Source organism: Eublepharis macularius, chromosome 6 (assembly GCF_028583425.1).
Source record: "Eublepharis macularius isolate TG4126 chromosome 6, MPM_Emac_v1.0, whole genome shotgun sequence".
In the NCBI taxonomy this organism is placed as follows: Eukaryota; Metazoa; Chordata; class Lepidosauria; order Squamata; family Eublepharidae; genus Eublepharis; species Eublepharis macularius.
In genome coordinates this window covers 126999855-127018808 of record NC_072795.1, presented here as the reverse complement: position 1 = coordinate 127018808, position 18954 = coordinate 126999855, and the positions used below count along the sequence as shown (strand labels likewise).

Below are 18954 nucleotides of genomic sequence, written 5' to 3'. Positions count from 1 at the left end.
GGATGCATTTATGGGCCAGGATTCCTAAAGACACTTCCTTGTTCAGCGCATGAGAATGAACCTGCTTGAGTTTCCTTTTAATGGCCGATTCCGCACACGTTGGATAACGCACTTTCAGTGCTCTTTATCAATAGCTTGAGGTGAATTTTTTGTTCCGCACATGAAAAGATCCGTTCCAAATCATCTATAAAGAGGACTGGAAGTGCATTATCCAACATGTGCAGAATCACTCAATGTTAGTTCCAGCAACGCTAAGAATTAGATGGAAAATAAAGGTCCTACCCATACTGGTACTTCCAGCAGTGGAATGGACAGACAGACAGATAACTCAGTGCTTAGATCTCATGGCCCCTGCTTATATGCCCAGGGTAATGCTGATCTCCACCTTGGGGTCAGGTAGCAATTTTCCCCAGGCCAGTTTAGTTAGGGATCCTGATGGTGTTTTGCCATCTTCTGGGCCTGGAGCAGGGGTCACTGGGTGGGGAGAGGGTAATTGTGAATTTCCTGCATTGTGCACGGGGTTGGACTAGATGATCCTAGAGGTCCCTTCCAACCCTGTGATTCCATGAGACTTGCTTAATGTAAAACTGCTTCTTCTTTGTCCTACCGAGAACTGTTCCGGACAGCTTGCAATACTTGCTGCTCCCCCCCCCCCATTTATTACTCTTTCCTCTTTCCTTCTCCACATAAGCCTCTGAGGAGGATCAAATAGCTTTCCTTGCAAGTCCTGAAAAATACCAGCGGAGAACAATGCTGAGGTGGGCTGATCTTCCCAGAGACCCTGACAAGGAAGATGAGCGTGCAGAAGGCTCCAAACGCTGAGGACAAATCACTCGTTGGTCTCTTAACCCTCCCGAGCTTTGCTTGCTCCTGCCGTTCCCGTCGCGAGGGCTTTTGCAGCCTTTTAGAAGGAAATCCTCTCGCTGGTGGCGGGGCAGGGAGGAAATCCAGGCCCTGGATTGAATTGGCCTAATGCTCCAACAGCTTAAGCAGCCTGTTTTACCAGAGATTATAGCTTCACTTACACAGAGCACCTGAAAAATGCTGCAGGATAGAAGGGATTAGGGAGCGGGTGGGAGAAGAATGCAGCGCTTTAAAAGAGAAGAAAAGCAGGGCAGGAACTGGGGACGCCGGTGTGCCCGTGCCTTGAGGCTGTGGTAGCCTCTGCGCATAGGGCAAGCCCTTCCTGCAGCCCGCCCAGATGGCTGGCATCTCCTGGCCCTCCAGCTGGTTCTGGCCTCCCTGTGGGGCCTGGAGATCTCCCAAAATTGCAACTGATCTCCAGGTTGTGGAGATCAGTTCCCTCGGAGGAAGCCATAGATCCAGAGGATTTAGCCGTGTTAGTCTGTAGTTGCAAAATAGTAAAGAGTCCAGTAGCACCTTTAAGACTAACCAACTTTATTGTAGCATAAGCTTTCGAGAACCACCGCTTGAAATGCATCTGATGAAGAGAGCTGTGGTTCTCGAAAGCTTATGCTACAATAAAGTTGGTTAGTCTTAAAGGTGCTACTGGACTCTTTACTATCTTGGAGGAAGCAGCAGCCTTGGAGAGTGGACTCCGAGGCATCGCATCTCTCCCCAAACTCTGCCCTTCCTAGGGTCTGTCCCTCCCAAACCAAAGTTGGCACACCTACTTCCCATCCGGCCTAGTCTGGGTAGCTGACTCCTCTGTGCATGGTCTTTGGGGTGTGGGGTGTTCCCTGCTGGTGCACTTTTACCTGGGACAACTTTGTGGTTTCCCATCTTGACCCACCAGTGAAAAAGGCAGAATTCTACGGAGGCTGTGTGATGTTGATGGAGAGCACATTTTGGGGTGGCACGGGGTTAATGAAAGAGAAGACTAGAATGCATAAGAGAATAGTACCATAAAGAATTTTGGGAAACACACAGTATGCAAAGAAACAACGCTTCAAAAGTGAGGCTGAAGAACTGTGTGTGTTAACAGAGAAAGCTGAGATGGAAATAACATGTTGGAAAAACTTTGCTAAGGTTGTTTTTTTGCTATGCGCAGGAGAGAGCGCAGCTGTTTCTCAGAGCCCTTTTAAGCATCTCTTAACACTAGGTTGAATTTTGCACGTGTCCCTCCTCAGCTTCCTGCTTGGGTCTTTTTGCATCTTTGAGATCACCTTCTAAGCTGAAAGTTTATTGGTGAGGTTTCTAATAGGGAACGCTGGTCCTCATGAAAAAGCCTCAGGCACTAAATCATGCTAGAACTTTGGCCGGATGAAGAAGGAGCAGAACCACAAGTGACAAAAGGCACAGATTGGACACTTGTCAGCTTCCCTCAAAGTTTTGATGGGAAATGTGGGCATCCTGGTCTCGCAGCTTGGCTCTCCGACTGCTGTCCAATGGACTTTTCAACTGTCACTTGTCCAACATTCCGCCAAGCGGCCTACATTTCCCGCCAAAACTAGAGGGAAGCTGACAAGTGTCCAATCTGTGCCTTTTGTCACTTGTGGTTCTGCTCAAGAAGGTGACCCCCCTCCACCACCACCAACCCACACAGACCGGATGGCTCACATGCAAGTTCCCTCCCAGTATTCTTTCTGCTTCCTGCACAAACACAACCTGAGTCTACCAGCAGGATGATATGCCAGCGTAACTGGCCTTCATCCTGCTCAGGGAAGGAGAATGGTGCTTGGTGTTGGGCCGATATCCAGTGCCCAATGGAAAGCAATGAGAATTTGCCAACAGCAGTTTCTGAAGAGGGTGTCTTATGGATCTGTAAAAAAGAAGGAGGCCAAATGAATGTTTCATTATCTGAAGAAGTGAGCTGTGACTCACAAAAGCTCCTACCCTACCACAAATTTGCTTAGTCTTACAGTTGCTACTTTTCTACTGCTCTTTTCTACGGCTACAGACAAACTAACACGGGTACCCATCTTGATCTCACTGCAGAGGAGTATCACCCATCATATTTTAAATGTATCTCTTATGGGTCTTAGCACCTCAGCAATTACTTAGATTTGGTTCTCCTCTAGAAAGTCCCCATAATCTCTTAAATAATTGGTTCTTTCTTCTCTTGGTTTACCTCCAAGTGCAGGAGGTCTGGTTCTGCCAGAGTGGAAGGCCCCTGGCTAGGTTTCCCATTTGTTGCTGATGACAACTTAAGAACAAAAATATAAGAGAGTCCTGTGGTAGTTTGAATGTGATCGGCCCCACTCTTTAACCACCTCATCATATAATCAGGGTGGTTAAAGGGTGGATGAAGAGGTTGTTCTACACTAAAGCATGAATTATTCCAGTCTATATGTAGGGCTGGTGTGTTCTGGGGGCAAGAATTCTGTGATCTGAAAGTCCAAATTTTATATTAATGGTAATTATGCGAGGAAGTCACATTATGTAACTTTTTGCCATTTTTCCTGTGACTGTTTTAGACATAGCAGGATTCAAGTCTAGTACTAGACTTGCCAGTTCCAGGTTGGAAAATTCCTGGATATTTTGGGGGTGGAGCCTGGAGAGGGTGGGGTTTGTGGAGGGGAGGGACCTCAGTAGGGTATAATGCCAGAGATTCCACCCTCCTAAGCAACAGTTTTCTCCAGCAACAGTGTTCTCTATGGCCTGGAGATCAGTTGTAATTCCGGAAGATCTCCAGCTACCACCTGGAGATTGACAACCCTATCTAATACCACCTCGAAGATCAACAAGATTTCTAGGATATGAGTTTTCAAGAGTCAAAGCTCCCCTTGTCAGATACCTGGTCTTTAAGATGCTTGTCAGAGATGCTTTAGGCTGATCCTGCACTGGCCAGGGGGTTGGACTAGATGGTCTGTATGGCCCCTTCCAACTCTATGATTCTATGATTCTATGCTACTAGACTTGAACCTGTGTCTTCTACTGCTGACGAAGATGATTGCCTACCTGGGACTATTTTTAACATACCGTAAATCTTTAAAACATTTAAAAATGTATAGCAATGAAATATTTCACGTGCAATCAATTTTAGTGATATGTATATACTGCAAAGGTTTATTCTGACAACAGCAGATGTAGCTCAGATACACGACTAATTTTTCCTCCAACCGATAACAGAAAATCCCGTGCTGAAAACCTGAGACTCTATGCTCAGAGTGAATTGTAAAAGTCAGACCTGCATGTTTATTTAGAAAATATATATGCCACCTCTTCGAAGAGCTGCTTGAAACAGCTCAGAGTAAAAACAAATGCAATAAAATCATAAAAACCAAATCATCAATATTAAGCCATCAAAACATCACAGAGCAGCTTACCGTAAAACAGGCATCAGGGTAGAAGGGAACCATAAGAATAGCTTTTTAAAAAGATTGAATGCTTCAATTAAAAGTCTTGGTAAAGAGAAACATTTTGACCTGCAAACTCTGTTAAAGACTATTTCACTATACGTTAATCCTATCCTATAGATCGGGCATTGAAATGAAAGCTCCAGTCCTAGGCCAGCTTGCATTGAACTAAGTTAAGACTTATTTCTGAGCAAGCATACACGCAATCCGGCTTTTTCATTTGTATGTTTGTGAAGTAAAGTTGTGCATGGGTAACTCTTCCTTGGAAGGAGGTACAGGTGTTCATCCAGATGTGTTTAGCAAATGGGCAACCTGCTGCCTCTAAATGTGTTTTGAGAGCCAGTGAGATTCAGGCCAGTTGCTCTCTCTCCGTCTATCTTACCATACAGGGTTGTTGTGTGGATAAGCCAGAAGAGGGGGAGTTCCTTGGGGAAATGGCAGGCTACAAATAGGATTGCTCAGTCTTGCTATTATTAACTTGATCGAAATACCTTTATATGCACAAGTTTCAAGCCAAGTAGCATCCTAAAGGCCAACAAGATTTCTAGGCTATAAGCTTTTGAAAGTCAAACTTCCTTCATCTGACATCACAGGGAGATACTGGTCTCAAACCTTGCTCTTCTACTGCAGACCAACAGGGCTACCCACCTGAAACTAACATTTATTGAGGTCGCTGAGATCGTTACCTGTATTGTTTTAGTAATCTTACCACTATGCTGTAAGGTAGGTTAATAGCATCATCCTTCTAGTGAATTCATGACAGAAGCTCAGTTTGGACTGAAAGTTTCCCAGCTGGCCACTCACCTCCTCAGCACCCACCCCACAATCAGCTCTCCCTCCTTTTCTCCTTGCTAGGTCGTGACATGGCCAGCACAACTTTGCCTGGCTACCCACCCCACGTCCCACCAACTGGACAGGGCAGCTACCCAACCTCAACTCTGGCTGGAATGGTGCCTGGTAAGTCCCTCCTTGCTTGACTCACTCACAAGGGCTTCTGTTGGGATCAGGCGAGACGCGGGCCGTGCCGACAGGCACTTCTGACTAGAGGTGGGCAGGAACCAAAATATGAACCAAAATTAAGCACGAACCAGGCCAGTTTGTGGTTCGCAAACCACAGTTGGTCAGATCCCATTTCTGACGAACCACCATGAACTTTTAGGCTGTTTCGTTTGGTTCGTTTTTTGGTTCATCACTGCAGACAGCCTGGTGCCAATCAGTTTCCTAGGTAACAGGGGATGAACTTCCTGCCGACCTTCTGCTGACCCGGAAGTGAACTTCTGCTGGCCCGGAAGTGACGATTTTCTGACCCGGGCGTGGCATTTTCACGAACCAAACGAACTGGTTTGCAAACCAGGGGAAGGTTCGTGAAAGTTCGTGCTTCATGAAATTTGATGAACCACGAACCACATGGTTCGGTTTTTTTTCAGTTCATGGCCATCTCTACTCCTGACACGGTAAAGGCCCTTCAGCATCTATGCTTGCCTCCCCTAGTGGTGCATTGAGTGCGACCTAACACAACTCCCCACTCTCACCTCTGACACGCCATAGCATAGAATGTGCCCTTCTCTTGTGTACAGTCAGTATTGCCTTTGGATAATTCACATTCCTTTCAGACCTCAGCCAGTAGACCTGCTTCCACTTGCTCTGCAAGGGCCACTTCTGATATGACATTTCTCCTTCATAGAAGTCATATCTATAAGCAAAACTGACACATGGGAATTTTTAATGTATTTCAAACTGGGCACAGCTATGCAAAGACTCCTTATCGCGGATGAGAAAGCATCTTGCAAGAACGGCTATGCAACTCGCATGCTGAAATGTGGGAAACAGCTTGGAAATACATGCTAAAGAACTGTCATCTTTGAATCCATTTTGCTTCAAGTTATGCAAATTAAATCACCTGGGTTGGCTACAGCTAACTAGGATTTAAATCACGGGAAAGCAGGAAACAAAGACAGATCCAATGGCTGTTCTTTCAGAAACTGGGTTGTCTTTAATGAAGAGGTTCTTACAATGCATGAGAAGTTGTGGGTTTTTTACCCTCTCAGCCGGGATGTAAAAATTGCAGAGGCACTTGGAAAAAACCCCTTCTGGAAAATTAGTGTGATTGTGCTAGTATTGTCCACACCTCAGTCCATCAGTTCCCATCCCTGACTTTTATACCTGTGAATCATCCGGACTCCTATTGCCCATCCTAGAAACACTTAAGTCCCTGGTCCTGGAGACAGCCCAGCCATCAGATCAATCCTGAGGTACAGGGTCATCACTGCTGAACTGAATTGCCCAATCCTCTGGGGACAGGGGAGTGGGGGCTGTAGATTATCTAGAGAGCGAGTTCGGTGTAGTGGTTAAGAGTGGCAGGGCTAATCTGGAGAACCGGGTTTGATTCCCCACTCCTCTGCTTGAAGCCAGCTGGGTGACCTTGGGTCAGTCACAGCTTCTCGGAGCTCTCTCAGCCCCACCCACCTCACAGGGTGATTGTCATGAGAACAATAATAGCACACTTTTTAAACCGCTCTGAGTGGGCATTAAGTTGTCCTGAAGGGCAGAATATAAATCGAATGTTGTTGTTTGTTGTTAGTAAGTGCAGCCGGATTCTAAATCTGAAGAACCAGGTTTGATTCCCCACTCCTCCGCTTGAAGCCAGCTAGGTGACCTTGAGTCAGTCACAACTCTCTCAGAGCTCTCTCAGCCCCACCCACCTTACAGGGTGATTGACATGAGGATAATAATAACGCACTTTGTAAACTGCTCTGAGCGGGTGTTAAGTTGTCCTGAAGGGCAGTGTATAACTCAAACGTTGTTGTTGTTTATCTGTTTTAAAACTGGATTGAATGAGTGGGTTAGGGATTTCTTCATTAAAAAACACACCCATAATATTCTAGGCTCTGGCTGGGCCTGCAATCACCAGAGCTCTTCTTATGCCTCCCCTGGCTGGCCCTTCTTGTCACCCGGCTTCTCTCTCCTCCTTGGTAATTTCTGTGGCGCATCCTGGACTTCGACAGAAAAACTCTAAGGCCAGACAAGAACAGGTCACAAAAAAAGAGCTTGCTGCAAGGGGAGCAGTTAAAGAGAATCCAGTACTGATGAGGAAATTACATGTGTTTCATTAGCGATCAGGGAAGGAGATAGCTCAGTTCCTCTTGGTCACAGTTGAGCTCAAAAGCTCATTATCCTGCGGCACGCTTCCTTTCACTCCTCGTCAATAAACACCGTCTCACGCCCACTGCTTCTCCCTCTCCGGCTCCCCTTGGCTGCTCAGGAGAGAGAAAGAGAGAGAGGATCTTTCTCCTCTACTTAACCTGCGGTTCAGGATCACTGTAAACAGTTTAGGGTGACAATACATAGGGGAGAGAGGGTGGCTCAGAGCAGACAGCCCCAGATAGGCAGTGTGAGGAAGTGCCTGTCCGACCTCTGGCGGGGAAGGGCCAAACGCATCCCTTGTTTGGCTGTGATGGAGTCAGCTGAGGCTCCTCTGTCTGGGAGCAACCTGGATGCAAGTTTTGGTCCACCGTCCCTCCCAATGTCCATTAGTAGCCATCCTCCCACATACCTTGACTCTGAGAGGGCCATCTGGAAGCTACTGGGCCACACCAACACGAGAAGAGAGCAGGGAAGCCAGGGCTAGCGTAAAGCAGCAACATATGCAAGGGCTGGAGTCAGGGGTGGACTGGGAAGCCGAAACAGCCTCAGCCCCTCCTTCACAGAAGAGAGAGGGAAGGAAGAAGAGCAGAGGTGAGGGCGACCAGCTCCTACCACTGCTTCTGGCAGTGTGGGTGTGGCCAGGTTGCAGTGGTGGCGGATCCCACCCTCCTCGTGGCGATGGTGGCTCTTGTCCACCCAGCTCATGTCGCCGGCTCCTGCTTGCTTTGCCATTGGCCCAACGGGGGCTTTCTCCTGGTGGCCAACCTGCCCTTCGCTGAAGTGGTACCATTTCGGATAGGCAGGCCACTGGAAAGCAATACCAATCTGCACCCAGTGCTCGTGTCAGCTTTTTAAAATGGAAGCTTCTAGCCCTCATGAATATATGCAACCAGTCTCTGACAGTAATAAAATTCAGAGCACAGGGAGTGGAGACCCTCTGGTCACCTGTCCCACCCTCAAAAGCATTTTCCTCTGCCATGCATGAAGCTCTGTTACCTTTAATTTACTCTCAACCAGGGCTTTTTTTCAGCTGGAACGCGGGGGAACGGAGTTCCGGAACCTCTTGAAACTGGTCACATGACTGGTGGCCCCGCCCCCTAATCTCCAGACAGAGGGGAGTTTAGATTGCCCTCCGCGCATGCACGGAGGGCAATCTAAACTCCCCTCTGTCTGGAGATCAGGGGGCAGGCCCCCCAGCCATTTAACCAATTTCTCCGAGGGCAACCCACTGAGTTCCACCACCTCTTTTCCCAGAAAAAAAGCCCTGCTCTCAACTCTTCTCTTGCTCCTCCACCCAGATCTGTTCAAAGAGTCTTGTTGCATCTGAAGACCAACCAATTTATTGTTGAATAAGCTTTAGAACCATTGCCCTTTTTCAGAACAGATGCCCATCTGTATATACTCACTTTCCTGTCTGGCTCTTCCCCTAAAGTAGGCCATACTTTTAAAACCCTCTGCAGCCCCTTTCCTTTCTTGCCGCAGTTGATCGCCACAAGTGGACGCGCGCTCCCTCCCAAAGGATGTCACAAGTATCATGATGCTACCCCTATGACAGTTGAAAGGCCCAGATTGCATTACACCGGAGAGGTGAAGATTAAGTCAAATTTTAATTCCAGTAGGAACAGGAGTGTCCAGAGAGCACAAAGGAAAATGCCTGTTGGCCTCCGGCAGCCATGGCATTCATGAATGTGCCAGAGAAATAAAGGTTCAATGGAGATGTCGTATTTCAGTGAATGCGCTCTTCCACCTTCATCATCGCCTGCGGAACTTTGCTTCCCTTCCATCCGTCAGTCCATGATGTATTTTATGAATGACACCCACCTCTTGCTTTTTACAGGGAGTGAATTCTCAGGAAATCCTTACAGCCACCCTCAGTACACAACCTACAACGAGGCCTGGAGGTTCAGCAATCCTGCGTTACTAAGTGAGTATTCGCTATAACCTGCTTTAACCCCACTTCCATCTCTCTTCCTCTCTCCCTGCTGTTTGTCCCTTTTCCTTATGTCTTTCAAGCTTTCTAGAGAGTGGAGAGAAGGTGCTTTTCCCTACACAGATCCATACTGGCCCCATGACCCCTTTTCCCTTGGCTATTGAAGGAGGATATTTTGGTCTACCCTTCTCAGGAGTCATTCAGATAGCTAGTCCAAAGTTATCCTCTCTGGGTCCACAGAAATCATCCCAGTGGCTCATTTCTTCTGGAAGTGAATAATTTGAGTATGACCTGAGCCTTTGTGTGTATGATAGATGTGCTGCTGCCTTCTCAGACCCAGCTACTTAAATGTCTTTTCCCTGGAAGCTCCTACTAGCGTCCGCTTCTAGAGTGACCTCATGGGAATTCGTGCTGCTTCCAGATCAATCCCTGCAGCACCATAAATATGTGCAGTCCGGAGAAGACGTACAACATGTACACACACCGACATACACACACACGTGCACACAACGAGCAAGCTCAATATTTAGCTGCTGCACAGGTCAACCTGCCCAGATTCCTGAGTTGCCGTAGTTTTGGGAGAACATCTCAGGCACCAATGAATAGAGCCTTTGACAACCTGTGCTCTCAACAAAGAAGCTGTCTGTCAGGAGGATGTGGGCGGGGGGGGGGGGCGGGGGGAGCCACTCCCTGGGCATTCATCTCTGAAGAGGATGGGCCGAAATTGATTATATGGAAAATTAAATAAGCCCATCACTGCTAGCTACATATTTGCAGCGCCTTAGTAATTTAGCGGTGCTTTACTCCAGCGTTGTTACTGTCTTAGCACTGATGCCAAACAGTGCCGTTTAAAACTTCTCCACCCCCGCTCCCAGTTTGCATAAGGCCAAACTTTAACTGTGGCTAGAAACAGAACAATATAATTTCAGCAAGTTCAAGTTAGTATGAGCAGGCACCCGCCTGCAGTTGTCTTGGGGTAAACAAACTTTGCAAGTTTTTTCAGGACTTCAAAACTGATTGGACTGGGAGAGACAATGAAGCAGGAGAAATATGGGTGTGTGCTTGTGGGGAAATGATTCCTCTGTCATATAATCTTCAGTTCTCTAACAGCCAAGTTACAAGTGACGAATGACACTTGCCTGGCAAGTGAACAGACTCACGTGTATTCAGGGCTTTTTTACTGGGAAAAGAGGTGGTGGAACTCAGTGGGTGGCCCTCGGAGAAAATGGTCACATGGCTGGTGGCCCCGCCCCCTGATCTCCAGACACAGGGGAGTTGAGATTGCCCTCCGCGCCATGGCACAGAGGGCAATCTACACTCCCCTCTGTCTGGAGATCAGGGGGCGGGGCCACCAGCCATGTGACCCTTTTCAAGAGGTTCCGGAACTCCGTTCCCCCGCGTTCCAGCTGAAAAAAAGCCCTGTGTGTATTCCTCCCTGTTCACTTGCCATTCACTTGCGCTCCACTTGGTCAAGTGGAGCACAAGTGAATGGCAAGTGAACAGGGAGGAATACACGTGAGTCTGTTCACTTGCCAGGCAAGTGTCATTCATCACTTGTAGCTTGGATCTTAAACAGCTAGAGTCTATTCCTAGCTGGGGTTCTTCTTGTTTTATAAAAAGCACCACTCACAAACACACAAACGAGACCACGCCTGTGATAGAAAATCACTGGCCAGTCAGTGGCTTTTCTAAGAAGCATTTTAGTGCCTGGCATTTGAATTTGAATCAGAAAGATGTTGCACTAAAGCAAGAACAATTTTAGGAAGTTTCTGTTGATGGAAACTTGACATTCCAGATTTAGGAATAGTCCAGATATGACTGTAAGACCTCATTAGAAGAATAGTTGTTTAGGGAGTTTTGGGTGGTGCCACGCTGGAGAGAATTCAGTCTAGGGCTGTGGCAGGTGGAAATGAAAAGGTAAAACTTAGTTCCAAACACAAGTTTGGTTTGCATTTAGGTAAGATTGAGTTCCTGCAAAAGAGATAATAGATGAAGAAATGCTTTCAGTGCAAACCTAAGTACGTTAAGCAGAGTTTCTAAGTCAAGGAGCTTAGAAGGGTGAAACTTTGTTTAGGATTACCCTGTCAGGCTGGTAAAAGGAAGGTGATTTCTGTCCAAAGCTTTTAATTAATTAATTAGATTTATATCCTACCCTTCCCACAAATGGGCTCAGGGTGGCTAACAAAGTCCCAATATATTAGATTAGTGAAGTCAGGAAAAAGAAAGGAAAAAGAGGAAAAAGAGAGGTCATGGAAACTCCTGGGTGTTTCCAAAGATCGATCTTTTTGGCTGCTGCGAGCCGGATGATTCTCCAGGCTGAAAAAGTTGCCCATCTTTGGGGACAGGATACGGTTGGAAGACAGAAGTCAGATTAGATAATCCATGACACCCTTCCAAGTCTGTGAGCCTGAGGGCCAAGCTAGAAGTGCCGAATGACACTTGAATGGCAAGTGAACAGACTCACGTGTATTCCTCCCTGTTCACTTGTGCTCCACTTCCTCTCCACTTGATCACTACGTGTGGAGCACAAGTGGAGCATAAGTGAACAGGGAGGAATACACGTGAGTCTGTTCACTTGCCATTCAAGTGTCATTCATCACTTCTAGCTTGGCTCTGTGACAAGCCTCTAAACAAGACGAAGTGCACATGGAGGCTCAAGTGAAGAGAGGCACGATGCTAGTCGGAAAGACGAGTTCAATTTCCCTCTCTGCAGAGCTGGCAAAGAAGATCGTTGCTGGGGGGGGGTTCATTTCCTCTCCGCATCCCCCTTGGCTCTGTCAGTTTTACCTCCCCTTCTGGGAGCCAGGGAAGAAATAAACAAACCCCCCAGCAGCGATCTTCTTTGCCAGCTCTGTAGAGAGGGAAATTGAACTCGTCTTCCCGGCTATCATTGTGCCTCTCTTCACTTGAGCCTCTACCTGTACTTCCTCTCTTAGAGAGATGCTCGTGTAAAAGGTCACAGATACTGGAGTCACCTTTATGCAGGGCTTTTTTTCTGGGAAAAGAGGTGGTGGAACTCAGTGGGTTGCCCTCGGAGAAAATGGTCACATGGCTGGTGGCCCCGCCCCCTGATCTCCAGACAGAGGGGAGTTGAGATTGCCCTCCACGCAATTGAAACTCCCCTCTGTCTGAAGATCAGGTGGCGGGACCACCAGCCATGTGACCATTTTCAAGAGGTTCCAGAACTCCATTCCACCGCGTTCCTGCTGAAAAAAAGCCCTTCATAAAGGAGAGGATTGCAAACCCCTCCCAGATCTGCATGCCTGAGACGAAGGCCTCAGAGTGATTTATGCTGCTGCTTATCCAGAGATGAGACAGATTGGAGACGAGAGGCCTTCCATCCTCCAGGGGTCTTTTTCCTCTGTTTCATCTCTTTTCTGCGTATGATTAGTCCCTTGGTCATGTAAACACATCAGAAACTGAAAGGCATTAAGCAGTTGTTTTCCCATGAAAACTGATTGTGTAAACAAGCCGGAAAGGAAGGGTATTTTTTTTCCTGCCTCCCACAGGGATATTTCTCCAGCAAGCTGTATTCTTTCTTCTTTTACTGGTCTTCTTGGATGCCCGTTCTCTCCCTGGTCCCATGATCACAAGCCTGAGCATACAGACAGTTCCTTTCCACACATCCACCAGAGCAGTCCCTTTCACTCCATACGTTTGCAGTCCAAACTTAGCATGTGGGATATTGACTTTGGTGCTAGACCCTGTTCAGCCACAGACACCATGGTTTATTTGTTTGCTTGTTTACTTTATTTATATGGTACTTCCCCCCCCCATGGGACCCAAAGCAGCTTTCATTATTTTCCTGTCCTCACTACAACCCTGTAAGGTAGGCTAGGCCAAGAGTGTTTGACTGGCCCAAGATCATTGAGCAAGCTTCCATGAGAAAGTGGGGATTCAAACCAGGGTGTCCCAGATCTTAGTCCAGCACTCTTATCACTACACTATGCTGGCTCTGTAAGGGACTGCCGCTTACCTCAGTTTCCCCATCTTTCAAATGGAAATGTTGATTTGGATGCCAAGTAAATTAAGGCATATCAAATGCAGGGTTTTTTTTCAGCAGGAATGCGGTGGAACGGAGTTCCAGAACCTCTTGAAAATGGTCACATGGCCGGTGGCCCCGCCCCCTGATCTCCAGACAGAGGGGAGTTTAGATTGCCCTTCGCGCCACTCAGCAGCGCGGAGGGCAATCTCAACTCCCCTCTGTCTGGAGATCAGGGAGAGGGGCCACTGGCCATGTGACCATTTTCTCCGAGGGCAGCCCACTGAGTTCCGCCACCTCTTTTCCCAGAAAAAAAGCCCTGATCAAATGTGTTCAGCACTGAAAGTGCAATAGAAATTATTGTGCCCTATTTTGTGAGAACTGCTGATACAAGTGCATTCTGAGGCAGAACTGTGTTTCTTTCCAAGGCTTTGTCTAACCAACCCCCCCCCCCAAAGGCCACTCACACAGGTTGGCTGAGCAAGGAGATCGGTAACGTTCAGCATTATATTTTTTGCCCTATATATGTTGGTATTACTTTGTACAGGATGAACCCAGTACTTACAAGTTATTTCAGAGTACTGGCTCTTCTGCTTTTTAAAAACTGGTATCCCACAAAATAAATGTCTAGCTCCTTAAGGCCAGAAGCAGTTGCGCAGTCCAACCAGGGCCGATTCCACACGGCTTACCTGAAGCCGGGATGTTGCACAAGGTTGCGGATCATGGTGGAAAAAAATGCGGAAGATCGCGTTTTCTCGCGTGAGTTTTGCGCGACGTCACGCAAAACTTGTGCAAGAAAACGCGATCTTCCGCGTTTTTTCTGGCATGATCCGCAACCTTGCGCAATGTCCCGGCTTCAGGTAAGCCGTGTGAAATTGGCCCAGTTCTGTTACGATGACCTCGGTCTGCCTGATCAGCAGTTTTCACTGTCTGTTTTCCAGCTTTGTTTTTAACTCTTGGCTTGACCCTCTTGTGTTTAGTATTCCCTCCCGAGATCTCTTTTCAAGTCCGAAATGTTAAACAGCATATAAAAGCAAAGCACAAGAATTATAAAAATGAAAAAATAAATCCTTCCCCCACTCCTGCCCAAACTGAGAGTGACAATTTAAATGTTTTCGAACTGTGAGGCCTTTAAATGCCATAAACAGGCAATAAGGAACAGTGTGTTTAGCCCCAAATGTTGCAGTTTTTAACTGAGATGTGCCAACATGGAGGCAAGCCAAGTCCAGTTCCAGTGTGACATTTTGCATCTGCGATATGTCTTTTGGAATAATTCCAGTGATAAATGTCACCTAAGTTAATCCATTGATCTACCTGAGCAGGTTCAGACTCGAATCCAGCTGTGAATAATTATACCTGAACTTTCATTATGGAGCTAGCGCCAACTAATTCAGTTTGGTTAATTTACCATATAGATATAGGCTGTTTCCGCATGTCTTACGGGCCACGCAGAATCACACAAAACTCCCAGAACGACAGCGCCTTCGTGGCGCGATTTCCTGTCATGACTCCGATTTGTGGCACAGTTCACGCCACAAACTGGAGTCATGATGGGAAATCGTGCCAAGAAGACACCATCTTTCCAGGAGTTTTATGCGATTTTGCGCAGCCGGTAAGATGCGTGAAAACGGCCATTGACTATGTTGTCATCTCTGCTCTATATATTAGCCATTAATGCAGTGATCTTCAACATGGTACCCATGGGCTCCATAGTGCCTTCCCATATTTTCTAATGCCCAGTTCCTTCTTTTCCCCAAGCATATTTTCCACAAAGCAAAGAGCTTTACACCGTCTCTTTAGATGTGCTCTAGAAGAGCCCAGAGGGCATCATCTTTCTGTCTGCAGAGAGCATCCATACAGAAGCAGCTATTTTCATCACAGCTTGGCTTGGCTCCTGTCAGTCTTTGGTGACTGGACCCCACAGCCCATACCCGCTGTTTGGTAGTGGCACCCACTCAATATTCTCAAAATTCTCAAAGTGCCCACAGGCGCATCAAGCTTGAGGGCCCCTGCATAAATGAATTCCCATCCCAAGATGTCTACCTTTAGTACTTTTAATATACCTTTAATTTTCTTTTAATTTCTCTCTCTCTCTTTCTCTCTTTCTTTCTCTCTCTCTCACTTTCTTTCTTATTTTATTTTACTGTATGTCCTTTCAATCAGTCCATTCTTCTCCTGTGTTAACTTTCAGGTTCCCCTTATTATTATAGTGCCACATCCCGGGGCTCCGCACCTCCCGCTGCTGCCGCTGCCTATGACCGCCACTAGTTACCACGGAAACCACATGAAACTGCAGGGTGACAGCCTAGGCCTCCATATTGTACCTGTCTGATGAACATTCTCCACCACTGGGAAGGAAGAAGAAAAACTCTCCATTCCCCTCACCTGCCCCTTTCACCCTACCCTCCTCTTTAAGACTACAGAAAAAAACTGGAATGTTGTACATTTGCTACCACCAGATTGAGAAATTCATGTCCTTGGCTATCCAAGCAAGCTACTTCACTGGATGATGGCAAAAGCAGGCCCTGGGGCCGCCAGTGCTCCTGCTTCTCCCGCTGACCCACATGAATTGTCCCTGGGTTCTTTAGCCTCCAGTTTCTTCCACAAGAGGCTCCCCCATCTTCTCTAACTGTGAGAGAAATTTGAGCAATATAACCTGCACTGTCTTGTTTTGGGAGCAGTACAGAAAGGGGGTGGCAAAGGAGAATGCTACTCACAATTCATAGTTCCCTCAAAAGATGATCTTCTGTGGAAAAACACCTCAAAACGATGACGAACTGTTTCCAGAAATCAGAGAGGGAACCATTTGGTTCAGTCTAACAAAGGGGGAAAGAACTCTGCCGTGTTATGTGTGTTCCACAATGGTTTCTTTGTGTGGCCTGTTCCCTCCCATTTCTCCTTAGGATGGTTGAATTAGTTTCATCTGAAGACTGACTGCGCCCACTATGATATAATCTTGAGGACTGGAGACTGGCAGCAGGTCACCAACACTTTTAGACACACAGACATACGGTCAAGTCAGACAACCGGATGGAGTGACATCAACCGACCAAACCACAGTCAAAATGAAGAACTATATAAATAGATATATAAATATAACTGTTTTTAATGATTTGTCCTGAAGGTCTGTAAAAAGGAAAAGAAAAAAAAAAAGAACGAATCCCCCGTTTTCTAAAAGGCAAAAAGACCCAGCAAAGATAAGCTGGCCTGAATGGCAGACATGTTCTTCTGAAGAAAAACGTTCCCCTTTCACTCCCGGATTTCATTCCTTTTTTATTATGCACTAGAATGTTCGTATGGGGTGAGACGGAGCGCAAGTGCCATTCTATGGGGAGCTGTCCACACAAGACACAATTAAAGAGCAAAAGAAAGCTTATAATAGCCCTGTCCCACCCCTACATCTCCCACACGCTGGATTTCTGTGACCAGTCATCAACTGTTGAAGGGTAATGGCAACCGATACTGAGCCAAAAACAAACAACAACCCCACTCCCACCCCCATTATTCCTTGGCTCTCTAGCCTTCAATTCCTGCTACACACATTATCAAGGTGGGCCTGGATAGGGGTATGGGTGTGCTCTTCTCTCTGTGGTATTCTGAAGGAAGTGGCACACACCTTAAAAGTTGCACTTTCTTTTGTGTTTATCCCGCGCTATGTTTTGGACCGAGTCTTATGGCAATCAGCTCAATGGTCTCCGAGTTCTAGGGGCTGTTCATGTCGTAGATTTCTGTAAAAGTTGAACAGCCCTTGGATTACTTAAGAATTTCACTTAGTTGGGTTTTTTAAAAAAGCAAATTTCTCGGGAGATGGAACTCCCTGCATTGCTCTGTCCCTCCTTCACGGCATCTACGAGTCCTGTGACCCCTTGATTTCCTGTTGCCACCTCACTATGAAAAACTATCACATTGTGAAAACCGCCTCCATTCTGCAAACTGTCAAATACCTGGGTCAAAAATAAACAGGCAGATGGGGCGATTTGATGCCAAATAGGCACATCTGCATTAACCGTGTTGCTTTACTTACATACATTGTTGTGCATGCTGAATTTGCAGGGGGGGGTGCGCACGTGCGCACGCAGAATTGAGTGATTCTAATTGTGGGGAAGTATGCAGAAGTTGGCAGGTCTGCTTATATTCATCTAGCATAAATCTGAAATGAAAAAAAAAACTGAAGGGAATGGAGTTTTGCTAGGTCAGCAGTTCTCCAAATATGGCGGTGGGGGGAACATTCCTGGAGAGACACAATATCCTTGTGGCCTCTTCCCAGGGCATGCATTGACTCAGCCAGGAGGCAGTATGAACCCACTTCCAAAGGAAAGGCATGGGGTGTACCCTGTTCCTTCTACACATTGTTAATACCATGTTGCAATAAGAGAACACTGTACGGTGGGCTTGCTTTGGTTCAAGAGACCCCTTCTATAGGGCTTTCAAAGCATGTCAATAGTCAGGAGCCCCAGAACTCTTTGCCTCTGTTCTCTGTAACCTGCTTGTTCCAGGTGAATAAACCAGCTGTTAAAAATCACTCCATTGTTCTTGGAGGGAAGACTTGAACAATCATTTGCTTGGGTCATGGAGGCTCCCTTATATGTTCTAGGCCCCCAAAAGTCACACTTGGGCTATATATGCCACAGTTAACCCCAAGTAATAAAAAGGCAAGAAGAAAACCATTGTCTAAATCAGCCAGCTCTTTCATCTCTTTTCAGGCACACGAAGAAATAGTGGACCACCTAAAATGGTTTCAGTGCCACCTCTACCCTCCTTATCTGAAATTCAGCTTTATCTGGCTAGGACTGCTGCATTTCCCTGATAATTATTTTTTAAAACCGAGCTACAGCTGTTACTCGCTGGCATATAGGACTCTATTTAAAGAGAGGATTGTTTCAAGTCGCCCGCCGACTTTCCTTTAATGCAAGCCTCCAGTTGACTGGAAAGCAAACACACTGGTTGGGCCAGTGTAGCATCTCTCAGGTGGCAGCCAATCGGTGATGGCCAGATCTCTCCTGGCCCTAACCCTATCCCAGACTGGAGGGAGTACAAGAAGACTGTCGTGTCTAAATTTGAAATCCTCCCGTCCAGGAAAAAGGAAAGGAATAATCCAGCCTTCCTTTCATGCTTATGCTGACTTTACTTCCCAGTTTGATTTGGCCTGGCAGGGTTATAAAGAAAACATGCAGTTCTGTCTGGAACATCCTACACAGTGATGGACCAACTGTGCCACGGCCAATCCCACCACCTCTTCTCAAGAGCCACCTGCAAATGTTTGCATTGCATTTGCCAAAGATTTTCTTGCGTTGGCTGCTTTGAGTCGCAGTTGGTGGGTTGTGTTGTAAAGCAGTATTAGAGTGAAGCTGAGAAATTGACTTGGGGGGAATTCATGTGATGATCTGTGACAACCATCAGTGTTCATATAGATTCCATTGGACCGGACTATGCAGGAAACGCAGAACTTCTATCAATTATTTAATATTTTGTTATTTGCGGGGGGGGGAAACAGCGGCTTTTGTAGGAAGATACTGTGTGTACTGTGAAGGCAATTCCTCTTTGTATATAAGCCCATTCTCCATCATCAGTGATTAAAAAACAGGCTCACTTCGTCATGTAGATAAGGAACATGCTGTCTGTACTCTTCAAATCTCATT

General features: G+C 46.7%; 1 protein-coding gene across 4 annotated transcripts in view; it reads left to right on the top strand.

Annotated features, from left to right (window-relative positions):
• PAX2 (paired box 2) overlaps positions 1-17837 on the top strand; it is a 166076-nt gene extending 148239 nt beyond the window's left edge. For 2 of the 4 annotated variants that reach the window (XM_054982858.1, XM_054982859.1), the window contains exons 8-10: positions 5115-5216; positions 9241-9327; positions 15507-17837. In XM_054982858.1, the coding sequence (XP_054838833.1) occupies positions 5115-5216; positions 9241-9327; positions 15507-15583 (266 nt within the window). In that variant the 3' untranslated portion in view covers positions 15584-17837. Of the gene's footprint in view, positions 1-5114; positions 5221-9133; positions 9328-15506 lie in introns of all 4 variants that reach the window. The other 2 variants (XM_054982857.1, XM_054982856.1) reach the window with 2 other exon arrangements.
• The last annotated feature ends 1117 nt before the right edge of the window (positions 17838-18954 follow it).